At 40.0% G+C, this 21,499-nt stretch overlaps 1 protein-coding gene across 2 annotated transcripts in view; it reads left to right on the top strand.

Annotated features, from left to right (window-relative positions):
* The first annotated feature begins 338 nt into the window (after window positions 1-338).
* LOC140687544 (trafficking protein particle complex subunit 9-like) overlaps window positions 339-21,499 on the top strand; it is an 85,057-nt gene continuing 63,896 nt past the window's right edge. Inside the window, exons 1-3 of one of the 2 annotated variants that reach the window (XM_072944670.1) lie at window positions 339-478; window positions 6,525-6,724; window positions 7,028-7,154. In XM_072944670.1, the coding sequence (XP_072800771.1) occupies window positions 6,717-6,724; window positions 7,028-7,154 (135 nt within the window). In that variant the 5' untranslated portion in view covers window positions 339-478; window positions 6,525-6,716. Of the gene's footprint in view, window positions 479-6,524; window positions 6,725-7,027; window positions 7,155-21,499 lie in introns of those variants that run through there. The other variant, XM_072944672.1, reaches the window with a different exon arrangement.

The following is a 21,499-nucleotide window of genomic DNA, read 5'->3' on the forward strand; positions in this document are numbered from 1 at the left end:
TTCATGCTCTTTACTAGAATGTTTCAACAGGGAGTTAATTAACTGAGTTAATTAACATTTTATAAATATGATGCTTTGTTGAAAAGACAGTCATAGGCAGAATATAAGTTGTGATCACTTTAAAAATGGTTTCATTACTGAAATTTCAGTAGGAAAGATCCAGTTTATCTTATTTCCGCCTCTCTTTAAAAGTAACAAAGAAACAAGACAGAAAAAGCAGAGGATGATTTCTGTTCTTCCTCTCGGCTTGCAGGTGCCCTCACCTCCAGTGGCATCCATCCAGACACCAGCACTGACACTGGCCGTGCTCAGAACTGCCTCAGCCCTGAAGACACTGCTGACAAATGGAAGGGGGCCGCGCCCTGTTACAGCAGGTGCTCTCACTTTGTGGGTCCTTATGTAACTGCGCGGTGTTATTCAGGATCGCCCTTTCTACACTTTGTGACGCTGCTGCGGTGTCTCCTAGTTATTTGTTTCTGTAAGTACTCGTGTAATTTTCCAATGTGTGGTACTAGACATCTAAAAATGCATTTTTCAGATGAAAAATAGTGTGTATTTAATATAAATGTATGAAAAAAGGGTCAAATGGATCTATCCTGGTGCCAGTACTCAGAGATAATAATTAACACATTAACATCTATTTTCTGTTCTTTTCATCAGTGTGTATTACCTCTGTCATAAAAACCAGCGAGCAATGTGTGCCTGTATACTGTGTGGAGACCTCCATTTTCCATTCGGCTTATTACACATTTTTCTACAATATTCTATCTCCCCTGGCATGATTTTTAATGACTAGTATAGCATTCTGTCTTGTGGAGTCCTCGTCCATTTTACTTTGGACTTAAATAAACTTTTAAATTCCAAGTATACTTAACTGAAATTCTGAAAAGAGATCTGTTGTGGTACCGAAAGTCCCCTACATCCCTTCCCCTTTTTTCCTGAGAGTAAAAACTGCTGACAATGTGGAGTATATATTTCATGACCTTTATGCCTATGTCATATAAATAAACACATACATACACGTATATGAGAAATCTATGTCTATGTGTGTGTATATATGCTTTATTGAAAAATAAGGCCATACTATATGTTTTCTGCAGCTCGGTTTATTCACTCAGGTATATATCACAGACGTCCTCTCTCTCCAGACTCACCCGGTCCTTTCAGATAGAGTAGAGGGTTTTCCTGATATGCAGGTTTGGTCTCTTGTGTAAGGACACCTTTCGTGGGAGCGTACTGTGGACAAGGCCTTGGACCACGCCGAAACACCGGAACTTTAGTGCCCACAGCTCACCGTGATTTACCGCATCATTGTCTTGATGGTGGACACTTAAGTTTTCTCCATTTTCCACTGTCAGAAAGGGTGTTTGACTGGCATACTTCTTATACAAACATTCCTGTGATCTTGTATGAGTATTATTTTCGTTAAGTTTTCTGGAAATTTAGTCCTTGGATGTGACAACTACATAAATCACAGGCTCCTTTCAAGTGAATCAAGAAATTCCTTCTCCTGTGGGGCATGAAAAGATGTAGAATAACTTATGTAACCAATTCTCTATCGCTGGATATGATTTCACTTCAGCTTTTCTTCTCACCATTGTAAACAGTGTTGTGTAAATGCTCTGATAAGTACATCTTTTTGAACTGAATTTTTCTAAATGAAACGATTCCAAAATGTGGAGTTCAGCCTGTGTGTACACACGTTTTTCAGAGTTTACATATCCATTGACATGTCATCCTCCAAAAGATCGCTCACAGTTTGTTCTCTCAAAGATGGACACTAGCTAGAATATCTTTTAAAAATATGTGCCAATATGATGAGCAAAAGTACTTTTTCATTGTTTTAATTTGCACTTGATGACCAGTGAGGTATTGAGCATTTTTCACTCATTAGCCATCTGACTTTTAAAAAGTGAATGATCTCTTTTGTCCTTTGCACACATTTAAGTGAGGCAGCTTCTTGTTGCTTTGTGACAGCTCTATGTATATTATGAACATTAACCCCTTGTCTTCATCAACATGTATCAGAGAGCTTTTCCTTGTCATATTTTGCCTTTCATTTTGTTCAGTAGGTTCATTTTTGTTGTGGCCCAAAATAATCTTAAGATTGTAAATGTCTTCTTTTTGGGTTTTATTCCTGATATTATTCTTAGAAATACTTTCTTATAATGGTATAAATTTCTTCTGTAGGTTTTTTTAATCTCTAAGATGGAGATGATGATGGTACTTGTTATAGTGAAGAGAAGTTGAATTAATATGAGCAAAGAATTATATTCGCTGTTATTAGTACTTTCTAATATTCACATCACATTCTGTAATTTTTCTTGCGGTCATTATGACTGGAATAGAATTTGTTTTTTCCAGGGGATTCTCTGATTGTCCCAAGACAATTATTGAATTCCTACTTTGCTTTTTAACTTGAAATCCCACCTGTAAAGAATACTTATGTACACTAGAGTCTCTTTTTGAGCTCATGGTTTATTTTTATCAATCTTACTTTCTTACACTAGCACTATATCTTACATATTGTAAACATTTATTTAATATCTGACAGTGCGATTTTTTGATTCTCTTTTCGATCCCAAATTTTCTTGGTTAGTATTATGACTTTATTATTCCTGAAGAATTCTAATATAATTTTTCAAGTTAAAAAAAAAAAGAAGTGCTGTCGTGGGATTTTTTAGTACTTTTGAATTATCTTTAGGAGAACGTACATTTTTACAAAACTGCTTTCCTCCATACAAAATGTTGATGTCTCTACTTTCACACCTCTTACTTTACCCCACAGTACAGTCCTGTACTTCCACCATGTACAACATGGGCATTATTTTTGAGTTTATTCCAGATTATTGTTGATGTTTTTGTTAATTATTTAAGTCAGAATTTTTTGCTATTGTATATTTTAACTGTTAAAACTGACACCTAGGAAGGCAGATTCGGTTTGTAAATACTCACTTTGTAACTTCTCATTTAAAATTGTAAGTATTAAGTACTTGTTACAGAATCCTTTCTTTTCTGTTTTTAAAAATTTGTTTCCAAGATTCTCAAAATGGTCATAGCAAAGTAGTATAGGTGGGGACAGAGATGGAGAGAGGTAGTGTGGCTCATGTACAAACTGTGAGCACTTTCATGGCTGTGTTTACGCTGGAAAAGCCGCTGAAGAGTCCAGGATAAAACAGGGGTGGCTTTGTATGCAGTTGAAAGCCAGCTTTCTTGCCTGGTGAAGCCTGGTGGGCGTGACAGGTAGATGATCAAGGTCGAATGGAGGTTATTGGCTGCACAGTGCGCTGTGTCTGAGAACTGGAGAATATCGCCATGGGAAATGCTTGGTGCCAGGAACAAAGCAGAGGAGCTGGGGACCTTGTGTGTTAAGGAATTTCCAGCCCTCGGAGTGGGAAGATCAGACTCTGCATTCAGATCTGAGTTTGAATTCATCCTCTTTAGTTTACTTGTCCTCTGACTTTTGTCAAGCTATATACCCTATTTCACTTCCTGTTTTCTTATCTCTCAAAATAGGAGAATTACAGCCTGCTGCCAGATTGTTTGATCAGGTTAAATAATTAGTGTCTATAAGATGCCACGTACAGTCACAAGCTCAGTGAGAAATGGGCTGTCACCTGTTCTTCTGCAACTCAGTGCTTGACAAGACATGTGGGAAAGCCAGTCCCTAATTTGTGTGTGATGCAAGTAGGAACAAAATTAATGTCTTGCCTTTCCCTAGCAGTATACTTACAGCTTTGCTTCATTTACTTCTTTCCTCCTTTCCTTTCCCCTTTCCCATCCTCCACCAAAAGATCCTGAGACTCTCTCAGAATAGTAGATTCAAATTACTTTAAAGGTTGGCTCATCCTCATGAAATGATAGTAACATAAAAAAAATCTGTGCACATCCCACAATACATTGTATTTGATTTACACACACACGTGTGCACACATACACACACACAATCAGGCTACCTTCCACTTGCAGAGGGATAAGGACCACTTTTTCTGAGTTTTCACTCACTGAGCTTGAGAACAATGTCTCTTACACAGACTTTCACCAGGCTTCGTGCATGGTGTTTTTAATTGAATTTCGGCTTTGTGGCCATAGATATAGTCTCCTAATAGAAGAGAGAAAGTGGAGACATAGACATTCCGCTGAGATATTGGTGTCATCATATTTTAGTTGGAAAGGACTTAAGACAGCATAGAGTCGTAATATTATATGGGTGAGAATCCATGATGTTGTAACTTGGACAAGAACAAGGACTTTCCGCCGTCTTGTCCACAAAGGTGAAGAGGCAACTGGGCAGGGGATGGTAGGGATCCTTCTTGCTTGAGTTCCATGTTCTTGCTAGTTTTCATTGCTCAGTTGCCTTTAGTTTATGTCCATGAGGCCTCTCATGGGAAGGTCACTCTGTCCTGATAGATTGAGTTTCTTATCAGCAAAAAGCTCTGGACCCACTCATATTTCCCAGAGTTTTCTGCTGACCTGCTGACACTTTATATAATTGAGACCTAAGAAACTACTGAATATAAAATCCTTATTGTTATTGTTTGCCCTCGAGTTCCATAGGAAGGGGTGCTGTCTCAGGCTGTCTAAAGCCAGATCTGAACAAAGATAGGGTGACAGGCTGTGCTGCTGGTCCTCCACAGTTGAAGGGGATTTCCAACTTAGCTTTATATTCAAGGCAGATGAGTTCAAATCTTGCCTTTACCAGTTATTATCTTTGTGAATTTGGGGAGAAACTGTACTTTTTTGTGTCCAAATTTGTTTATCTGTAAGTAAGTTCAGTATTTATTTTAAGGTTTCTGTTTTAGAATTGAATGAGCTAATACTCTCATTTATACCTAAAATAGTGATCTCATGGTTCTATGCTGGTGCCTTGGTAGTTGATTACTAAGGGACTCCGCAGTGAGATTGGGGGTGGGGGACCCTGGATAATAGAGCTTATATTCCAGGATATGCTTGTAAAAGACTGGATGTGCAGTGGATTTTTAGTAAATATCTACTCCTTTCCTAATCTGCATTGATTGTGTATATATCTTTATACTAATATATGAACAATTTTTATTGCAATTTAAATATCTTTGTAGTATTTACAATATCTAGTTATAAAAATACGTGAAATAAAAAGATTTGAATTTATTTTCTTTTCAATAAGCAAAACAAAATAAAATAGAAAAGAAAAAAGTTTTGAAGGAGTAGAAATAATTTTATTTCTGTGGAATCAATTCCTTGTAATAGGTTTTTTGTTCATGTTGTTAAAAAGCATATAAAATTGATAGGTGGTGAAATACTGGAAATGAGGAAACAGTGGAGACATACTACCTCTAAGGCAGTCAATTTGTTACCAAGTCCAAACTCGTTCTGCTTGCTGCATGACAGGCCGATTAATCGGGAGATGAGATGTTGGAGTAAGGAAAAGAGACTTTATTTGTAAAGCTGGCAGACCCAGAAAATGGCATATTGTTATCCAGTAGAACTCTCTTCCCCAGGGCAGAATTCAGTCTCCTTTTATACTAAAAAGCGGCGGGGATGTGGCTGGTTGTTGCAAATTTCTTGCTGTATGAATTGTTTGTCCTTGAAATCCTTTGTTCCTGCAGCTGTCCATGTGGGTCAAATTATGGTGCCCCTGTAAAACCTCCAAAAAAAAAGAAAGGTTATTCACTATTTTACAACTTGCCATCTATACATAAGTGTAGAAGAGCAAATATCCTTAAAGATCAGAGCCCGGAGAATAGGCCCTCCTGGATATTTCAGGCTAAAGGCAACTTTCTTTTACAAAAGGTGCAGAGATAGCAAGTCTGAGCCTAGAAAACAAGGTACAGGATTAAAGCCAAATGAACACATCTAACATGGAGTGAAATTTGTTCTTTCTATTACAATTTCTTTTTCTCCCTCATAAATAATTTTAGTAAGAAACATGAGCAATTTTTTTATTTTTGCTTCTTAATAAAGGACTACAACTACAATTTAGTGAGCAGGGATGCTGTGCGTGCCTTGGTGTCACAGCAAACTCTTGTTGGTGGTGGTCGACCCTGCAACATGCCTGATGCCCCGTGAGTGTTGGTGAGGGTCCCCCTAACCAGGGGCTCTATTCAGGAACCACCATATGCGCGTTGACCTCTGGCACCTCTTTTTCAGCTGCAGGAAATTTTTTCAGATTCTATGATAGAAAAATCACTCCAGCTAGGGATAATCAGGGAGTAAAGGAAGAGGAAAAGGGCTTGAAGTAGAGTAGAAGAGAAAGACAGAAGCTCAGGGAGCCTGGGGGCTTGGCAGCGCTGCCTCAGGAGAGAGAGGAGCAGAGGTGTGGATGGGACCGGCTACAGAACCAGCTCCTGCAGCTTTCCCTGCACCCAAGCCACACAGCTTTTAATAGGGCCCAGGACTCTCTCCTGGCTGGATGTCACCCTGGGCAGAACCTTGAGAATCAAAGGTAAGGGGTGGGCAGCACTCACCTAGGGGGTCACTGAGGACTTTGGTCAAGTCCACATTGACTTTTCCAGTCATGTGCCTTCACCTGTTCTTTATCTCAGGATCTGAGAAGCAGGAGCAAGGAACTCAGGGAGAGATGCAGGAAGATATCTGACTGTGTTAAGAGACGACAGTCACAGTGACACTGGGAGCGAAGACACTTGCAGCAAAGTAAAATAACTTCACAACCATTGCATCAGAGCTGCATGTGTGAGAGAGCCTAAGCCTGTCTCAGAGTGCAGGGGACAAGCGGAATGGAATGGTAAAATTAACACTGACAATTGAAATTTTGTTAAATAGCCTGCTACTTTTAATTTTATCACTTCAATGTATGCAGGTGTATTTCTATGAGCATTTATAGGTTCACACAACCCCACCAGCCCCTCTTGCCCCCATGGGGGATGGGCTTTCTCAAGCACAGTGCCCCTCCTGCTTGCTTGGGCCACGCTGCGGGTCCTCACCTGGGGCCAGACTGCTACAGTACACAGAGTCCCCGAGGCACGGCCTGGGATACATGACAGGAACAACTGTGCTCTTGGCTGAGGGCCTCCATTTCCCCCTGCAGTGTAAGAATGCCGGTGACTCAGTTAGAAGCATGCATCCAAGCCGTCCTTCCGTGTCATCACCATCTAGAAGCGGTGCCTGAATCTTCTGAATTTCTGCAGAATGTGGTTTACAATCACCTTGAACAAGTGAGTGTGTGTCCTCTTTCAAGTGGAGGAGTTACTGCCATTTTCCTGGAACTTACTCACCACTAGTCCATCTGATTTTTCTGTGCTAGGATTCAGTATGGCCTGCTAATAACTCTGCAGTCAGATCTAGAAACCCTGATGAAGAGGATTATTTATTTTCTTTCTTTATATGATAGTATTTTACTTTCAAATTTCTGAGTTTTCAGTTCTTGGAGGAATGTTTTGGGGGTTGGAGAAACAATTTTGCTCTTACCATCTTTGTGACCTGTTGCTATATGCGTCTCACCTGTCTTCTGTCACTTGTGAGGCGGTTCTATTTTTGACCCTGTCCGGGTTGTTCATATTTTAAAACATAAAATCTGTAAAAGTACAGTCCCTTTTACTCTGAAGACATTCCACAAATACTCCTTTAATCTGGGTATGGTTTTAAGAAGACACAATAATTGGAATATATACTTGCAGGTTGCCAGTGCAAAATCCCCAAATTAATAGTCGAGCTCAACATCTAAAATCTTTCTAATCTACCATGGATTTGTATGGATAAGTGAAGTAGTTTGCTAAGAACTCAATCCTCCCAAGCTGATGCTCTGCCAGATGGTGGAGCCGAGGGACGAGGGTGTGTCCTGCCCTTACTGAGCTGACAGTTTCATGGCAAGGACCTTCACCAGGTGAAGAAATTGAAGTTTCTTCTAAGAACAGTGGGTCTGAAATGAGTCCAAAAGCGTGGGAGAGACACAATCACATTTGTCTCAAGTAGGGGAGAGTGGCTGTGGGGCCACCTGGGAGACTCATGAGTCCAGGTGGGCAGTGTTGTTGGCTTCCACTTGAGCGGTGGGACGGTCAGTGGGTAAAAGCGAACAGATTGAAGGCATGTTTAGATGGTAAAGAGGAAAGGATCAATGCTGTCTGTGAAGGTAGGATGGAGTAAGGCCCAGGTTTCTGGGTGGATTAATGAGTTAAATAATGGTCCTGCTGTGTTCTGAGGAGGGAAAGCAGCAGAGGGAGTTCTGGGGGAAAACTGATGAGTTCAGCTGTGGGTAAAATGAAAGGCTGTTAGATGTGTGGTCTGGGAGCTCTGGTGAGAGCCAGTAGTGAGTAGGGGGCGGGGAGAGAGACTTTCAAATCATTTTGTCTTGTGAAAATACATACAAGAATGAGTAATGACACAACCCCTGTATATTCTGGATTTAAAACCCAGTAACATTTTGCTATATTGACTGCAGGGGTTCTTAATTTTTTAATAGAAATAAAATAAATAGAAACAAAATAGTGGAGTTAATGAATATCTTAGAGTTGATGTGTGTCCTTGTATGTATTTTCATACCTCATCTGTTTATAAACATAATCTACAAAAAGTTAACTTGCTTAGCATTAGAGTTAAACAGAGGGACGTGACACACTCTGTTGGTGGTTCAAGGTGATTTCTTGGGCAAATTATGTAGCCTCTCTGTGCCTTAGTTGCATCTTCTGTGACTGCCCCCATGCCCCTCATCACAGCTGATTTCCTAGACTAGAAGTTGGGAGGGAGGCTGCTGAAGGGAGTAAGAGGTGGCAACTGCTAGGGTCACTGAAGAGAGAGACAAAAACAGATTAAAGCCGAGAAACTGAGTGCTAATACCCTCAAAGGAGAAAGAATCCCTTAGTTTTTTGAGCCACTTAGCCTAAGAGAAAGAAAATCATGTGGATCCAAAGCTCTTGAGCATATGAGTATTGTGGGTGGGAGGGTTTCATCAGAAAAGGGTTGAGAAAAGGCCTTTTGGTTTCCCTTTACGTTTCCAGTAAGGATGAGGTGCAGAAGAAAAACCACCCGTTTCACAGTTGAAGGTGCTGTTTTGTGCGAAACTGACCGAAGGTTGGAAACCATTCATCAGTGGTGCTGGCAAAAGAAGAGACTTCTGGATTGGGTGGGGCACTTGCTGTGACTTCCAGGTGACCTGCTGACTGGGGGCTGTGAGGCGGGCAGTAGGTTTGCAGTGTGACCTGGGTATAATCCCTGGCATTGAGGCTGCTGATCTGACTAGCAGAGCTGGGCAGACACCGTCCTAACGGGGCTGCTCGGGATGAGGCCTGGGACACCTGCCATGCTGAGGGCGAGAGGAGAGCTCCCCTGAAGTTGTGTCCCTGTGAAGATTAGAAACGTCCTCCTGCAGGGGAGGAAGAGCCTCTGAGCAGCGGGCCGGATGCACAGGCAAGACCAGCCTGAGCACGGAGATTTCAGGAAGCCGGAATTCATACAGGCCCGAACAGCCTTGTTCCTGAGAAACTGGAGGGAAAAGATGCTGCAAATGCAGGCTAAGTTCAGACACTATTGTGTGTCATGAGTGATAGGAAAAGACTGTTCAGGCAGCCACGAGAGAACCCTGTGGTTGTCCCAGTTGGGCGTCACACAGGAGGGAGGAGCAGAGTTATATACTTTGCCACTTATTAGCTGTGTGACTTTGAGCAATATCACCCCACTTCTCTCTCTATATATCTACATCTGTAAAGAGACACAGTGACAAGCTCGTGTCATCAGAATGCTTTGTTTAGCTCTGATCCCCTTTGTCCAGTCCTGTCAGTGCTGCCCTGCAAGGTTCTGCAGCGGCTGCTCTTGCCCTGTGATGGGAGGGCATAAAAGGGCATTGTAGCACCCGAGGGCAGAAAGGGGTTGCTTTAAAAGCAGACATGTAGCGTCCTGCAGCTGCAGACCTGCAGGCAGTTTGGTTCATGGTCGTGGAGAGGACTTTGGAGGCCTTAGCGTCGTCTTAAGACTTGTTTTCCCTTGGGGACCTGATTTGCCTTTGCAGATTAATGTTGAAGATTTGGGCTTCTGGCAAAGCTGTTTTCAGAGATGGGTATATACGTAAAATATCATATAAAATAAAATGATTTATTTAACGTGTGCGACTTTGCAGCTGTTGGGAAGAGCTGTGTTGGCCTGGTCTCCACGGGGGACACCAAGGGTCAGCAGAGCGTGCGGGAGGGAAGGCAGCCTGCAGTGCTTCTGCGGGGTGTTCTCCCCAGCAGGGCGCTCTGCTGAGTTGTCTCTTCTCTGAGTTTGGTTGCCAGAGGAGCAGACAGCAAAGTAATGAGTTCTGGAGGGATTGTATAATGACAGGAAGAAATAGGAACCTGGAGATTTTCTGGACTAAAACACGCTTTTGGTTCCTGATTCAGTGTGTTCCATTACAGAATTGATGAGTTGTGTCTATTCTGGAACGTCATTGAAATAAACGTTCAGCCTAAATGTTAAGGGCTTTGATTTATTTGGCTGGAGGACTCGAGCCGGGATGACAGCCTCTCAGATCACTCTGAGGGACTGCTCCCAAGAGGTAGTGGAGGAGCTAGGATAAATAGAATCTTTACAACAAAGATCAGGTAATTGGAACAATAAAATATTGCTTGTTATCTAAAGAAAACCAGATATCTCAAGTTCAAGTATTTAGTGGTTTTCTATGTATGGTGGGAAGCAAACATTTGGGTCATTGAATTCATTCCTTTGGCAAGCACCTGGCTATCTAGGGCCAGTATCCTGTCCTTTCTTGCACTGAGTCTGCTCAGAGGGCACCACTGTGAGTGGCTGAGAGGCCGGGCTGTAGGCATGAACTCGCTGGGGGTTGGCAGCAGCCGCTGATGATTTGGATTCAGCATTCTTTGTTTACTGACATGGTTGCAGTATTTTCATGCACATTGTAGTATTTTCATTCACAGTGTTCCCCCTTGGTCCTAAATTCGACCAATATTTTGAGAGACATTTCATGACCAATTTTGTCCCACGGTGCTAGGATGGCTCATTCCTAGTTCAGGTGAAGAATCTTCTGAGTTGCCATTCAAGGTGTTAGTTTTTTTTATCAGGCCCTGTTGATACTAAAAGTTCTCTGGATCACCTGTCTTACTACTCTATTATGATCCAGGAAGTGTTTACCCATCTTTGCTCATTCCCATACCTAGAATCACACTATTATATTTATTTTATTCAGGGTTATAAATTTTATCTGTTTCTTCAAGATGTTTAGCCATCATCCATCTTGTGGGCCTAGTTACACATTGGGAAATGTAACAGACAACAATTTTATAAAATAGACAGGATATAAGTAATACAGCTAGTAACGTTAATAAAGTCACGAGTAAGAATTTAATAGTCGAGAAGTTGTATTTTTGGGTTAAAATTTTGCTTGTGTTTCTGAGTTTGATCCTATGAGAAAGTTCATATTTATGGTCAGGGTCAGAGCAGGTATTAATTGGCCAGTTGAAATCTCCCACCTTGTAAGATCAACAGTGGCCTAAACAGAACTATAAATTCTTTTTAGAATAACGTTTCTGAGGGCTATCTAGTTAGAGCCTTGGAGTAGGGAAACCCACCAAGGTAACACAGAAGTACTAGACATAGTTAATTTATCATAAACTTAACAAGTGGAGTAGTTCATAATCAAAGGTTGGAGAAATTATCAAAGTAATTGGTATACAGTCCTGGTCCGGTGTCTTGGGTCAGCAGTCTAGCTCAGATGTCGTCTTCTTCTCATCCTGGTATGGAAGCTTTTTCTCCATTTGGGCATTGTTTTAAGGTGAGCAGCGCTCTATAGGCCAGTGCACTGCAGGGGCTGTTTCAGATAGGAAATGAATCCGAGACTCCGTTTCCTTCAGCTTTGGTGTGTATGGTCTAGTTAAGAGTATCTGAAAAAGGGTCTTTCCATTCAGGTTGGAGACAGTTCTTTAAGTCATGCCTGTTGCAGTATGTATAATCCCCTGGCTGCAGGTCATGGGGCATTGGAATTTTACCCAAGGATAGATTACTGAGCTTCAGAATCAAACCTAGAGTATTCTTTTCATAATTCAATTAAACTGTACAGCAGTGTGACATAACAGCAAGGAATGATCTGGGAAGTGTCTTAGTAAATATGGACCTCAATTAACAAAACTAGAATTTAATATCGACTAAAATATAATTTTTTTCTCTCTAAAGTTACCCTCAGTTTTCTCAAATATAGTCAAATCAAGATTAATTTCTTTACAAATTAAATCTGATTATTTGATCATATAGGCTTTTTAAATTGACTGTGTTGGAAGTTTTAATACGGACTCTCAGGGTAGAATGTTAATAAGGTTTTCTAAGGCCAAGAAAGCCACGTCAAGGCTTTTCATGGATTTTTGCCTTACAGATTTAGGTAAATTCTTTTCTCTTTAAAATCCTTAAAATACCTTTATACTCCTATATCTCTTAGGAGATGATCTCCCTAATTTGTCTGATAGAGCCACTGGGGACCTAAGTATTTTTAGTCTTTTGAGGGATCAGATCGAGAGAAAAGATAACTGTTCCAAGTCTGTATACATAGTTATAATTTATCAAATTGCTGTGAACCATAACTAGCTTAAGGAGAAGAGATTCTTTATGTCTGGGAAACAGGTTAAAAGGCAGTAGTATTTCAAACAATTTCAAAAATTATAACCATATTCAGCTGGTTAATCAGTCCCATGTAACTAATTCTTTTAATGAGAGTTTTCATTAGAACTTTAAAATGTCTTACCCAGTTTAGTTCAGTGCTGTAGTTTGAAATTTATTAGAAATCAGTAAATCTCCTTGAAGAGAAAGCATTTTGCAAAACCATCAGAAGAAAACAATTAACTGTCTATAAATGACAAAAGATTTAAAAGCATGGTTAAACACCGTTACACTATAATCAATAAAGAAACCTGTTCACTATACCCATAATTATCACTGGTAACATTTCAGATAAACCAGAATTTTAGGGAGTCCATATAATTTCTACAATACCTATATTAATAATATTTCTCATTCAATATAACCTTAGAAGTTTTATGATTCATTTGACAATTCCATGTTATTTAAAATGCCAAATGAAACTTTATAGTTAAAAATCTCTCTTTGGGATGTTTCAGGGGCCTTCTGTAGCATCCCAAACTTAACTGGAGATTAAAAGAATTTTAATTAATTAAATTAATTTTTATTTAAGTAATTAGAATTTTATATTTGGGGAGCTTTTTGAAAGATTTCAGAACACTTGATCAGATAAACATATAGATCACTGTAATGTAGTACTAATTCATTAACAAGAAAATATGTCAAATGTAAAGGCAGAACAGATCAGCTAAGTGGTATAAGAAGTTTTACAATCTGTTACTGAAGGTGGATTAATATTTTAAGAAAATTTTTTCCTCTTAACAGAGAGAAAACCAAATCTAATCTTGTTCCAGCTAATTTCTAAGATTCATTTACGTTGCCCAATTTGTTTCTAAACTTAGCCAATTCTGACCACGTACAAAACTTTCCTCAGGGTTCCTTTTCCACAAGCCTTCCACAGCTTTCTATACTTATATTAGTGTGTCCCTTATTTTGTCTTCCATTCAGAGGTAACCAGCTTCAGGAGAAAGTCACTATTTTTCATTAACAAAGTATTATTCCATTCTTACATCTTCCTTTACGCATTTATATTACTTTCCTAGGATACTGAGATCATTCCCTTACTAATAGAGACTATTTCTGTGTGACACCAACCATTTATTAATATTTCTAAACACCTTAATTTCACTGTAAGAGGAAGTTAAATGTTAAGTAATTCATATTTCAATCTTATTTTATCTGAAAATGGCATAGATATTTAATAAAATCTTGTCATTTAACTTAATTTAGCACAACTCTAGAATTTAAAGATATCAAACATTTAGAGATTATTTTAAGCATACATTTTAAAAATATATTTTAAATATTTACCCAAAGCTCTCATCTCATTTGCATTTAATTTACTTAAAATTTTACCACAGGACATTACTGTTATTTTTTTTTTGACAAATCTGCAACAGATATAACAGGATCTTATTTGACTTTCATTAAACCTAGGTACAGTAAAGGTATTATAGTTAAGATGGATGATTTTAAAGATGTCTATATTTATTAGAACATACTTAAACTAAACAATATCAAATATTACCTTAATATTGAATATTTTCCAATTCACATGACACTGAAAGTCAATTTGTTAAGTTTTTATTTTAAAAATACTTAATTTTTAAGCTCTTATATTTTTACATCAATTAAGCAGAGCTCTTTGACTTCGAAATTTTTTTTTTTAGCAGTAGAAATATCTCACTTCTATAATCTGTATGCAGGCTTATAAACAGACAAAAGCTAGAGATCTCATAGCTTCACTTTAAAACTTACTTATATTTATAATAATAGTTGGAGTAAGCTGAATTTGCTTGCTCAAATCACTAAGGCTTACTATTTATGAAACAGATAATTAAGATTTCCTCACAAAGTCTGAAGGACCCGTCAGAGTTCTGAGTTCTAAAATGCCAAAAATTTCATGGCCTCAAGTTTTATTTCGTTGAGCTAATTAGGCTCAGTCCTAGGTCACTGTTTGTTGTATTTATATTTCTGATCTGCAAGACAAAGACACTCTCTTCCAGGTCCCCAGATAAATGCTCTGTCACCCAGACCCAATTTTATCTCCTTAATTGGCATTTTTGTATCAGTGAGAAGAGCTGTAAACAAAGAATTCCATGTTTTAAAACTAAGGTTTTCTTTATTTTGTCTTCCAAAGCTTGCATAAGACATTTATTAAGGTCTCTTTTCCTTGAGTTATAAGTTAAACCCAGGGTAAACCTATATTTTTTTTTTTAGCTACTCAAATTACTTTTTAGATTTACGTTATATTGGACGTCTCAAGTAACTATATTGGTTTCCTTTAATTTGTTCAATTAATATTTTCAGAGGGATAGACATGTGCCCAGCCTTATAATACCAAGAAGGGGAAGCGTTTTTCCACTGAAACATATCTATCCCACAACATAAGCAAAAGGTTTATATAAAGACCATCTAAATATACCAATTTCACAAACTTTTATCTCAATTTTATTAAATCTTATACCTTTAATTTTTATATTTATTAAGTTTAATCAATAATTCTTATTTCTAGAAGGAGTGACAGAAACCTTTTTTTTGTGGGTGTACATTGTATATAATTTTATAGAAGTCTCTAGGATGCCCAAGTTTCAGCCAAAGAGCTTAGGCCCTTCTCGATTTTTAATTTCATTAATTGGTCTGTTGTCCCAATCCTTGATCAAGTATTTCAGTCTACATATAAATATATTTTAAACTGTGGTAAATAAAACGGACTTGTTTGAACTTTAATGTTGGGGGGGAGTAGGTGAACTCTTTGGCCCTTTTTTTTTTAACTTTACGTAGTGTAGTATCAAAACCCTGTATGTAAATCCAAAAATGTCCATTTTATTTATCTCATTCAAAATAACCATATAAAAATATTTATCCTTTTGGGATAAGCCACTTATCTGTTTTTTTGACATTTTTACAATCCTTTTTCCAGTTATTCAACCTAATTAACATTAATTATACTAAGTTTTTATTAGCATCTCTAGAAACATTTATCAGAAAGGAAAAACAAAAATGTAGCTTTTCAAACCAGTTATATTTTTATATCTGAGTTCTTAGGTTAACCATTAGATATATTTTTCTGCATTTAAACTTTATTTTAATAGGTACCAATAAAACAGCCATTTATAATGAGATCTCTTTAAACTTTCACCAATTAAAAAGTTTTTCCAAATTAAAAAATCCATCATATGGCCATCAATTTATATATATAGAAATAAATAAATATATATATATATATATAGTGATTTTAAACCAATAAGATGAAGAGGCCCTTCCACATGAGAGTCGGGGTGTTGCCTAAATAAAATTCAAAGGTTTACTCTCCAAAAGCTTAAAGCCTTCGTGGTCCAGGCTGATGCAACAAAGTTTAAGATGGCAAAATATCTGAAAATTGGTACAATCAAAGAATTGCTTAGAATCCCAATTTATTTGCGTGGCCACCGTATGTACACAATACTTGAACTTTTGTATGGCAGAGTCCAAGGTTTCCTTTAAAAACTAAACTAAACATATATATACTTACATGCACACACTTAAAACATCCAGAGAAAGATAAAACGTTTACATTTCAAGGACACAGGAAGAGAAATCCAAGTTCCCACTAAAGGGGATTTTGTTTTTATAAGTTCAGAATGCCAAAAAATGTTTTTATCAGGCCTGGTTATTTCCAGAGTGAGTTTTTTTTTTCTTATTCCCGATTAATGTTGTAAGTTTTGTATGTACATAAATCTGGCTGGGGTTTTACTTGGAGACTGGCAATCTGTCATTTCTTTTTCTTTTCTTTTCTGTTCTTTATTTTTTTTTTGAAAGTTCTATTCCCCATTGTAAGGTCGGGTTCTCAGAATAAATTTGCTAGAAAGATTTCCCACAGGGACAACTCTGTGGCATGAAGTCTTTGTGTCTACCACTCCCAGAAGATTCCCTGTCACCCGAGAATGCTGTTACCAGCCAGGAGGATGGTCCAAAATTTGGAGTTGAAAGTTTCCTCATAAGAGTTTTACTTTTATCCTGAAAAATTCAATGGAGGTAACCAAATTGAGGAAAACATTAGACCAGCCTCTTACCTAACCACTCAGTCCTGAACCCAGTGTCTTTCAACTTGGACCCACTCGGGATGTCTCCACTGGGTGGGTAATTCACCTCAGTTTCTTTCAACTGGAGGGCCACGTACCTGGATACACCGCCAGATAAAACTTAGGATCATCAACCAATATGTGAGATCTGAGAACCAGGAGAGACTCAGCCAAATTCATCTGGACCCCCCGAGGAGGCGGATGAGCACAAAGGGCCACTGCTGGTACCAAGGCTCTGGTTACTTGGAGAGTTCAGGTGGAGAGAAATCTGCTGTGGTGCTTCATGGTGTCCAAAACTGTTGACTGAAATAAACGTGCAGCCTAAAAGTTAAGAGTTATGTTTCATTTGGCGGGAGGACTCGAGCCAGGATGACCGTCTCTCAGAACTCTCTGAGGGACTGCTCCCAAGAGGTTGAGGAAGAGCTAGGATATATAGGAGCTTTACAACAAAGACCAGGTTGTTGGAACAATAAAAGATTACTTGTTATCTAAAGAAAGCCAGGTATCTCAAGTTCAAGAATTTAGTGATTTTGTATGAATGGGAGGAAGCAAATATTAGGACTCACTGAATTCATTTTTTAGACAAGCACCTAGCTATCTCGGGCCAGTAGCCCGTCCTTTCTTATTCTGAGTCTGCTCAGAGGGCACCATTGTGAGTTGCTGCAGTGGCTGGGCTGCAGGCCTGTCCTCGCCGGGGAGTGGCGGAAGCCTTTAATGACTTGGTATCAGTATTCTTTGTTTACTGACATGGTTGCAGTATTCTCATTCACATTGTAGTATTTTCGTTCACAGACCGAATATGGATAATCTGCAAACTTGGAAAGCAACCGAGATGGAATTACTGCAGATACCTTCTGCTTTAATAAGCCGTGTGCAAACATAAACACGGAGGAAGCATACACTTGGATTTGGAGGTGTAGGAAAGGGATCCTGCACATTGCAGGAGAACGCAATGCAGAATTCCTTAAGTCCAACTTTCTTTACTGTAGTGGTTTCTGAGAACAGTTTATGGTAATTAAACAACATTGACAAACGGTGGCACACATTGCTTTTAAGAGATGGCCGGCTGCAAACTTTTATATTGGACAGGTGGAATTCATAGGCAAGTGGTCAGGTGGATGGGAGAGAGATGGAGCCAAGGCCTGGGCCCAGATTCCGGTTTAAATTGCCATTTCTTCACCATAGGGCCTTGGAATAGAATGCATACTCTCAACCTGTTGGTGAATCTGTGAAATGGGCATGATAATATTCATTTCTTCCTGGGATTGTTGTAAGATCTAAAGAGTATTATAGCACACATGAAGCATTTAACACCCTGGCACTTAGCAGTGTTCACTGTGTGGGGCCGCCCCGCTTAGCGTGCGTCAGAGCCGTAAAGGCAGCATTTGTCTGTTGAGGATGCACTTGTAGCCCCTTGGCTAGGTTGTGAATTTCTTGATTTCCTTTAATACTTGTAACTCTGTGTGACATGGGCAGTTATTTTCATGGACAGATGAGGAATCTCAGGGTAAAGAAGACTGTGTAATTTGCCCAAGGTCAGACCATAATTTTGGGTGCAGGGGCCTCAGTTCAGCATGGGCCCCTGGGCCTTCTGCTCTCTCCGTTCAGCACCAGAGCCAGATATGGAGTTGGCTGTTTCCCTGCCCAGAATATCCGGCAGGACCCAAGACACACCTGGCCCTGTGCTGCTTGAGCAAAAACTCCGGAGGAGAGGGAGTTACAAAAGGGATAAACATAAAAACAGACGACAGCAAACTGTGATCAGCTCTGAGAAGGAAAGGAACACGTCTCGCCGTGCAGAGCTGGGAGCTTTCCCGTCTGGGCTGCTCTGGGGGTGTTCATCTCAGCTAAACAAGTTCTGCTGTTGCAGCAAGGCAGGAAGGCAGGGCGCATGTGGGCAGGTAGACAGGGCCTCATTGATCGTACTCATTCCCCATTAAGCGGCAGCTTTCATGGGCACTTACCTAGTAAACATTGGCCATAATCTTCACGCAATTTGCTTGGTAGTTTTATTGACCCCAGCTTTGAGATGAGGTCATTGAAGCTGGGGAGTTTGTTGCATGCCCGTGATTACCTTGCAAATACCCCCACTGGTCTTTCAACCTAGACTGGTGTGGCTGTCATGCCCCATCCCTGTGAATGGCATCGTGTAGCTTCTCCCAAGTGGCCCAAGTGACTGACATTGATATGCTTAATTCGTAGGAAATGGTATGTGGCAATAAGAGAAAAAGATAGTAAGAAATTGTTTGGAAAACAAGAAAAAAACCTATTCTTCCCCAGCTGGGGGAGCGTAACCTGTATCACCCACCCTAATCACTGCCTGTCACCTCCTCCCTGAGGATTCTGTGTTCATAAGCCACACTGAGCCTTGGGAGAACATTTTTCCTCATGACACTTTTGACTAGGACCCGCGACATCTCTGTCCCTGGTTAACACTCTCTTCAAAGCCGTTTAAATTTTTTGCAGGTTCCTCCACTCTGATGTAAAAATACCCTGTATAACTTCTTGATGCAGCTCCTTAATGAAGATCTTGTGATGGAAACCTAGCCAAAACTGGGATGTATGCACATAGTGACTGCAACTTCAGCACATTGTGAGTTCATAATCAGAGGGGTGGGTGACTCAGGAAAGGCTTTTTTAAGGTAACAAGGGGAAAGTGAAAGGACGCTTGCTGTGTGAGAAAGAAACATCTCGGTCACAGCCAGCAAGACACCTGTGTTCATGATGGGGTGTGGCGAGTGCAGAGTTCTCACAAAGAAAGAAGTGATGTGATGGGAGGGAGGACAGTTGGGTAATTTATTGGGGAGGAAAAAAGTGGGCTGAACATTTCCTGGTTGAACAAGAGGATTGTGACATGACGTGCTTGTATTTTGGAGAGAAGGGTTTTGTGGGGACAGGCCTAGGAGTACGCTGTATGGCTGGGGAGTCAGCACAACAGAGAAACACGGAGAACCGGGCAGACCCCAAGGCCCAAGCTGGGGGAGAGGCTGCCCGCAAATTGGAACCCTGGAAGCTGGTTCTGTCCCTTAGCTGGGGCCTCAGACGTCACTTCACAGCCCAGTCCTGTTGATACAAGAATAAAAAACGTTGGGCATGAGAAGGGCTGTGTCCCAGGCTTTCGTTGAGCCCCTGGGATGTGCCCCACCAGATTTTGTTCTTTGACTTCATGCAGTAAAGAATTCAAGAGCAAGCCAGTGTTGAGTAAAGGTATATATATTCAGACAGATACATTGAAATGCAAGAGAAACGTCACGAGGTGTGGGGGTTTCATGCACAGATTAGAAGTAGGTACACACCCCACAGACAGAAGGTCTGTCTTCTCCAAAGAGGGAGAGAGAGTGGTGACCGCGAGGTGGCGCTGTGTTGCTTGTTTTCTTGGGCTTGGTGGTTTCATATGCTAAGAAGTAGAAGGACCAGCCTTAGGGCAAGGGGCTAGGATTCCCAGGGAGTTGGCCATTTCCCACCCTTTGACCTTTTGTGGCTATCATTGGGACTGCCATGGTGCCTGGGGCATGTTATTCACCAGGTTACTATTACAATGGATGTTTACTGAATCTCAAGATCTGCTAGAAGTTAAATCTCTTCATCCTGAGCCTCAAGGCCTATTGGGGGTTGAATCCTTCACCATTTTGATGTCAATTGCTGCGGCCTTCCTTGAATGGCTGTGCTCTTCCCCCTTCCATCCTGTATCACTGTGATGACACAAAGACAGCAAAGGCCGGGCCCTAACCGTGCTCCTGCATTTAATGGCAGGAGGTGTGGTGTGGGCTTATGATGACTCTGAGTGGTGAGAAGGATGTTTCAGATTTTCCCACATGAGACATGGCGACTTACCAGCAGCCTCCCCAGATTTATCTCACGGGCATTATCGCTTGTGTTGTTATGGAAACAAAAGGCCAGCCAAGAAATAAGAATCACACAGAGGGTTGGAGTACTGAGATTTATTACGCTGGCGGGCTCAGAGGGGTTTCTTTTCCAAAGCTCTGAGCACCTCCAAGACGTGCACATGAGGTTTTATAGGGTTAATTACAAGTATGGGGCTAATACCCAATAAGGCTCAAACAACAAAAAGCAAGGAATCAGTACACTGAAGCTTATCAATTTGGAACAGATCACGTTACTGACAACTGTTGACCTTGGATTTTCGGGTTAGCTTATTAGCCCAGTAAACTGACACTAAACTTCATATATACCAGGTAGCCCAGCAAAACTTAGATCAGGAAACCGACACTTATCACACTTTGATTTGTGACTTAGCTTGTTAGGCCAGCTGTGGTTTTCCTTCAGTGTCACTTATCTTTTGAATTTTTCTTTTTTTCTTTTTTTTAATATTTAATCCAAATTTAATATCAGGGTTCTTTGGGAAAGAAATTTCTCTTTTTCTTTTCTTTGGTGATCTTTTAGGGGGGCAGTTAATTAGATGTATTTACCTGTTAGTGGAAGCCCTGGGGCTTCAACCCAGGACCCCGTGCACGCTAAGCACACGCTCTACCACCCGCCCCATCATCTTTTCTTTTTGGTTTCGCTGCCAAGAATCCTACAGCTGAATTTCTAGTCAGCCTTAACACTTGCCCTGACTTCATGGAATCCATTTTTATGAGTTTACTTCCCCCTGGTTTCATTTAAGTATTGAATCTCCATTTTCTCTTCACTCTCCGTTTTGCCTTTTGTTGTTATGGTTGTTAAGCTGTGTTTAACAGAATTGTTTAAATTCTCTTTTAGCAAGAGGCTGAATGTAAATAAATATGTAAGCAAACAGCACAATTAAATGCTTTTATACATTCTGAGCTGTTTAGTAGTAACTTAAAAACCGAATTGAATATTAAAGTGATAACATTTTAAAAACATTTTTTTAATTTTTCATAAAAATATAGCTGATTTAA

This window comes from Vicugna pacos, chromosome 20, assembly GCF_048564905.1.
Source record: "Vicugna pacos chromosome 20, VicPac4, whole genome shotgun sequence".
Taxonomy (NCBI): Eukaryota; Metazoa; Chordata; class Mammalia; order Artiodactyla; family Camelidae; genus Vicugna; species Vicugna pacos.